General features: G+C 46.4%; 1 protein-coding gene across 1 annotated transcript in view; it reads right to left on the bottom strand.

Annotated features, from left to right (window-relative positions):
* Nucleotides 1-306: 306 nt before the first annotated feature.
* The window catches only part of EAH_00051830 (hydrolase, alpha/beta fold family domain containing protein, putative), a gene marked incomplete at both ends in the record, with an annotated part of 5,653 nt that continues 959 nt past the window's right edge, over nt 307-5,000 (bottom strand). Inside the window, 7 exons of the mRNA XM_013394111.1 lie at nt 307-498; nt 772-1,633; nt 1,873-2,290; nt 2,539-2,656; nt 3,455-3,604; nt 4,271-4,364; nt 4,549-4,995. Of these exons, the coding sequence (XP_013249565.1) occupies nt 307-498; nt 772-1,633; nt 1,873-2,290; nt 2,539-2,656; nt 3,455-3,604; nt 4,271-4,364; nt 4,549-4,995 (2,281 nt within the window). The remainder of the gene's footprint in view (nt 499-771; nt 1,634-1,872; nt 2,291-2,538; nt 2,657-3,454; nt 3,605-4,270; nt 4,365-4,548; nt 4,996-5,000) is intronic.

The following is a 5,000-nucleotide window of genomic DNA, read 5'->3' on the forward strand; positions in this document are numbered from 1 at the left end:
TTTCCTCATTGGGGTGTATATGCAGCTCGCACCATCGGGGTGTACGTACAGTATCTTCCGTACATCAACATTATCAAGATAAACCACAAGCAAAACCCTCACGTGCTATCAAAAAGCCTTTTTAGCATCTTCTCAGGTACACCTGAACGTGTACACTGCAGGGCAGGTACAGCACCTGGGGAGGGGAGATTTTGTTGCACGTTTGTGAACATAAGTCGTCATTTCTTCATTATTTATTTATTTATTTATTCGCAACAACAAAGTGACTGCACGGCAAACTGCAGCTGTCTTTTGCCTCTGCATCACCCGCAAAGAAAAAATCCTGCAGCGACCCCGTATGCTTCAAACCAGCAGCAGAAGCAGCAGCACCAACAGCAGAACCTGATTTTCCTGCTGCTGGTGTGCTGCCTTTGATAGAGGTAGCCCCAGGAGGCATTTGACCTCTGACTGGTACTGTGTGTTCAGGCTTAGACGGAGGAGAAGAAGCTTCTTCTATCTCTGCAAACATCAAATAATGCACGCACCATAATATTATTACATATTGCATTTGTATAAACAAACAAATACAAACACACTCATGCATGCAAACGCTTCGGTTGCAGAGGTGTGTGTATATACACCCGGAATAGAAGAGCGTATTTATATATATGTACGGCTGAGCTAGGTATCTCAGGTGTATTTGCTGGCTTCTCCTTTTATGTTTGCCCTTTAGTATTGTTTCTTTCAATGAAGTTGTTCCGGAAGTACACAAAACAAAATAGTGCTGATTACCAGAGTCAGGAAGGACAACTACTTCTTCTGCGACTGCTGCTGCTGCTGCTGCTGCTGGTTTCCTGCTGCTGCTTGCAGCAGAAGCAGCTTTTGCTGCCTCCTCCCTTGAGACCCCTCTGTGCAGCGTTGGCACTTCGTGCAATTCCTCCCCATCGCTTATCTGTTGCTCCTGCTGCGCCTGTTGCTCCTGCTCTTGCTGCTGCTGCTGCTGCTTGTGCTGCTGGTCGTGTTGCTTGTGCTGTTGGATCCTGCTGCTGGGCCCTTGCAGAAGAAGCTGTTGTTGAATTGCTGCTGCATTTTTTTTACTTTTGCGGTTATGTTTTCTTTCTTTACTCTTCTCGCCAAGCCCTGCAGCAGGGTCCCCAGAAGAGGGGCCCTCAAAGCAAACACTGAAGCGGGGTTTATACTGCAGCAAATCGAGATATTCTTTAGGGGTAAGAGTGGGAGGACAGCGAAATCTCGGGTGTACGTACACCCCATCAGGAGAGAACGGCAGCAAATATCTCCATACGGGCATATACACTTGTGGCTGCTGCTGCTGTTGCTGTTGCTGCTGTTCCTGCTGCTGTTGTGAATGCGTTTTCTTTCGTCGTTCTTTGCCGTTCTTCCTGCTGCTGCTGCTACTACTGCTGCTGCTGCTATTTCGGTTTGTTCGTTCAAAGTCGGGTATAAAGCCAAGAAAAGTTAATATCAACGCAATGCATGCATGCGGTCTTTCTGCTAGCAGCAAATGATGGCAGTGAGGGAAAACAACTAACGCATGATTCGGCAGCAAGCTGCACAAAAGGCTGCAGCAATCCACAGCTACCACGGGATCGTCTCCTCCCCACAGCAGCAAACACGGCGTCTGCTGCTTCCCCAGCTGCAAAAACAAAGAAACACGCAACCGGCAACAATAACAGCAACACCTAGAGCAAAAGGCACAAGCGGAAACAGCAGCAGCAGCAACACCAGTGCAGCAACACCAGCAGCACCAGCTAACCTGTGCATAGAGATCTTTTGCTTCCCACATGGGTACGTGAGTAACGCATCCTACAAAAGTGCTGACTGTTCCTTTCTTTGCAAATAGCTGCCAAGTTAAGCGCCGCCACAGCAGCAAACCGGAATCGAAAGCTCCCCCTTCTGCTGCTGCTGTTGCTGTTGCTGCTGCTGCTGCACCTGCGCCTCCTGCTGCTGCTCCCGCTGCTGCGCCTGCTGCTGCTCCTGCTGCTGCAGCTGCACTCGAATGTGACTGCCTCGGGTGTGAGGCAGTGCAGTTGTTCTTGTTGTTGCTGCTGCTGCTGTGTCTCTTTGCACACCTGTCCCTTCTCCCAATGCTGCTGCTGCTGTTGCCGCTGCCGCTGCTGCTGCCGCCACTCCCGCTGCTGCTGCTGCTGCTGCTGCATTCTTTAGTTGAGTGGGGAGAAGGGAGGTGTTGTTTCTTCGATTCGTTTCGCGTTGCTGTTGCTTCAGCCGTGTCTGTCTTTGTGTTTTTCTCTTGTTCATGGTTGTTGTCTTCTCTTTCTCCTCTGCTGTATCTCTGCATAAATAGACAAATATAAAAAGAACTTCTTCTTGTTTGTTCTCGTCTCCTTGTCTTTCCTCAGCTACGTGGTGCGCATATTGCTGCTGTGAGATGGTGCAAGCACAGTGCAGCCTCTCGTGTTTAGCGTTTAGGGTTTAAGGTTTAAGGTTTGTCTCGCCTTGATGAAGCTCTTCCTGTCGAAGCAGCAGCGACAGAGACAGCAGGGGACACAGAGATAACAGGGAGAGCAGCAGCAGCCGCACCGCTGCAGCACGGAGACAGGGAATGGCTTTTTAGGTATAAGGCCCGCAGCAGATATTAAAGAGACAGAATTCACCATAGTCGGGTGTCTGCATGCAAAGCGAGCCGCTATAACTCCCCCTGAGAAACAAACACAAAAAACAAAAAAAATAGATATAATAAATCAAATAAAATGAAGATAATAAATACAATAAATAAAACAAATAAAGAAAATCGAATACATCACAGTACACACAATAAATACGATACATAAATCAAATAATATAACTACAATAAACAAAACAAATATTAAAACAAATATCATAAATGGAACAACTAAAATAAGTCAAACAAATAAACAAATGAAACAAATCAAGCACATGAAGAAGAAGGACGACGAGAGAAACAAAACAAAACCAACAAAACAAAAAAAGCCTGAGCTCAAACAAGTTGTGCAACAGCACAAACAAACAAAACAAGCAAACAAAACATATAAACGACAAACAAACAAACAAACAAAACAAATAAACAAGCAAACAGGGTAACAGACAAACAAACAACAAATGAAAAAGCAGCAGAACGAAAACACACAGCCCATACATATTTATCTATATTTACAAAACGAACAAACAAACAAAACAAACAAAAATAACAAACGCACAAACAAACAAACAAGTATAACGACCAAACAAGCAAACAAACAAACAAAACAAATAGACAAACACATAATACAAACAGAAAAAAAGCTTGCCTAATTATCCTTATCTTACCCATAGAAAACCCAACAAGAGCTAGTTTTTCTTGATTGAGTTGCAAATGGGCGAGAGGTTCTTGTGCTTAAATTATTGAATATATTTAAGAATATACTAACCTAAAACTCTATTTATTCAACTACCTCTTTATTTCTGCATTTATTTCTTGTATTTGTCCTTATCTCACCCATAGAAAACCCAACAAGAGCTAGTTTTTCTTGATTGAGTTGCAAATGGGCGAGAAGTTCTTCGGCCTGATCGACAAAAAAATCGTCCGAGTATCGCCGTTTAAAAAAACGGTAGGCGGGAGAAGCGGACAAGCCATGCCCGTACAGATCTGCATACATGCAAATAAAAGAATAATAGACCATTAATTAATTAATTAATTAATTAGTAAATTAATTAATTAATTAATTAATTAATAGACAAGTACTTAAGACATCAGGTGCAAAGGGCAGATCCACTAAAAGCTGATGGTGCTGTCGCTAATGCTGCTGCTGCTCCTAATGCTGCTATTGCTGCGGCTCTTTCTGCTGCTGCTACTACTACTGCTACTGCTGCTATTACTGCTGCTGCTGCTGCTACTGCTGCTTGTGCTGTTGTTGTTGCTTTTGTGTGTGCTGCTGTTGCTGATATGACTATCTGCGTCGGTTTATTGGTGGGGACCTCAGCTGCTACAGTGCATCGAGCAGCAGGAGCGAACACTTGCAGCAGCAGCAATATTTGCCGCCGCCGCCCCAGCAGCAGCAGCAACACTTGTGGCAGCAGCTACAGCAGTCGCAAGGAGCCTCAGCAGCAGCAGAAGCACCAGCACTGCAAGCACCATTCTCGGCCCACCAAAAACAGCAGCAGCAGCAGCAACATGAATCGCAGAAGCAAGAGATCGACTGGAAGAGGAAAGAGAGTAAGACGCCACAGGAGACAGCCAGCAGCAACAGCAGCAACAGCACTGCCCACAGCAGCAGCGAATCCACCAAAAGCAGTAGCAGCAGCAGCAGCTAACCAAAAGTGATAACTCTGTATCCGAAGCCGGCAAGGACATTTTGAAGGTCTTGAAAAGTTTGCATCGATCCGTTCAACCCGTGGAAGGTCAACACCTACACACAAACCCTAAACCCTAAACCCTAGACCCTAAACCCTAAAACATGATTCCTAGACCATAAACCCTATGCCGCAGGTCTGCTACTTTGGAGTGTCCATACACCTCAGGCTGCTTCACAACGTTGCCGTGTCTGTTTAGGGTTTGGGGTCTAGGGTTTCTGGTGTATGTGCGTTTCGTACTGTTTTATTGTTCTGAATTCCTTTGACTGAGTAATTGACGGTTCCGTATTTGCCTTGAAACGTTTGGGTGTATGCACAGGGTGCAGATACACCCTGGCGCTTGAGCCAGAGAGGCACGGGATAATCTTTTTCTACGTCTCTCGCTGCCGTGTCTCTTTGTATTATATCACGCAACGAATTTAAATCAGGAGACAAAGAAGAACGTCCGCCGCTGGAGCGGTGCAGCAAACCGCTAAGCAGCTTAAAGCCGCTCTTGCGTGGCTTCGCGCCATCCTGCTGATCCTGCTGCTGCTGCTGCTGCTGCTGAGATTGCTGCTGCGGCTGCTGTTGCAGCGGATGCTGCTCCTGATGCGAAAGCTGAGGAGGCTCCCGACGTTCTAGTTGCGGCTGCTGCAGACGCCGGCCCTGCTGCTGCTGCTGCTGCTGCTGCTGCAGCTGGTGCCGCCGCTGCT

Source organism: Eimeria acervulina, genomic scaffold, assembly GCF_000499425.1.
Source record: "Eimeria acervulina Houghton genomic scaffold, Eah_scaff907, whole genome shotgun sequence".
In the NCBI taxonomy this organism is placed as follows: Eukaryota; Apicomplexa; class Conoidasida; order Eucoccidiorida; family Eimeriidae; genus Eimeria; species Eimeria acervulina.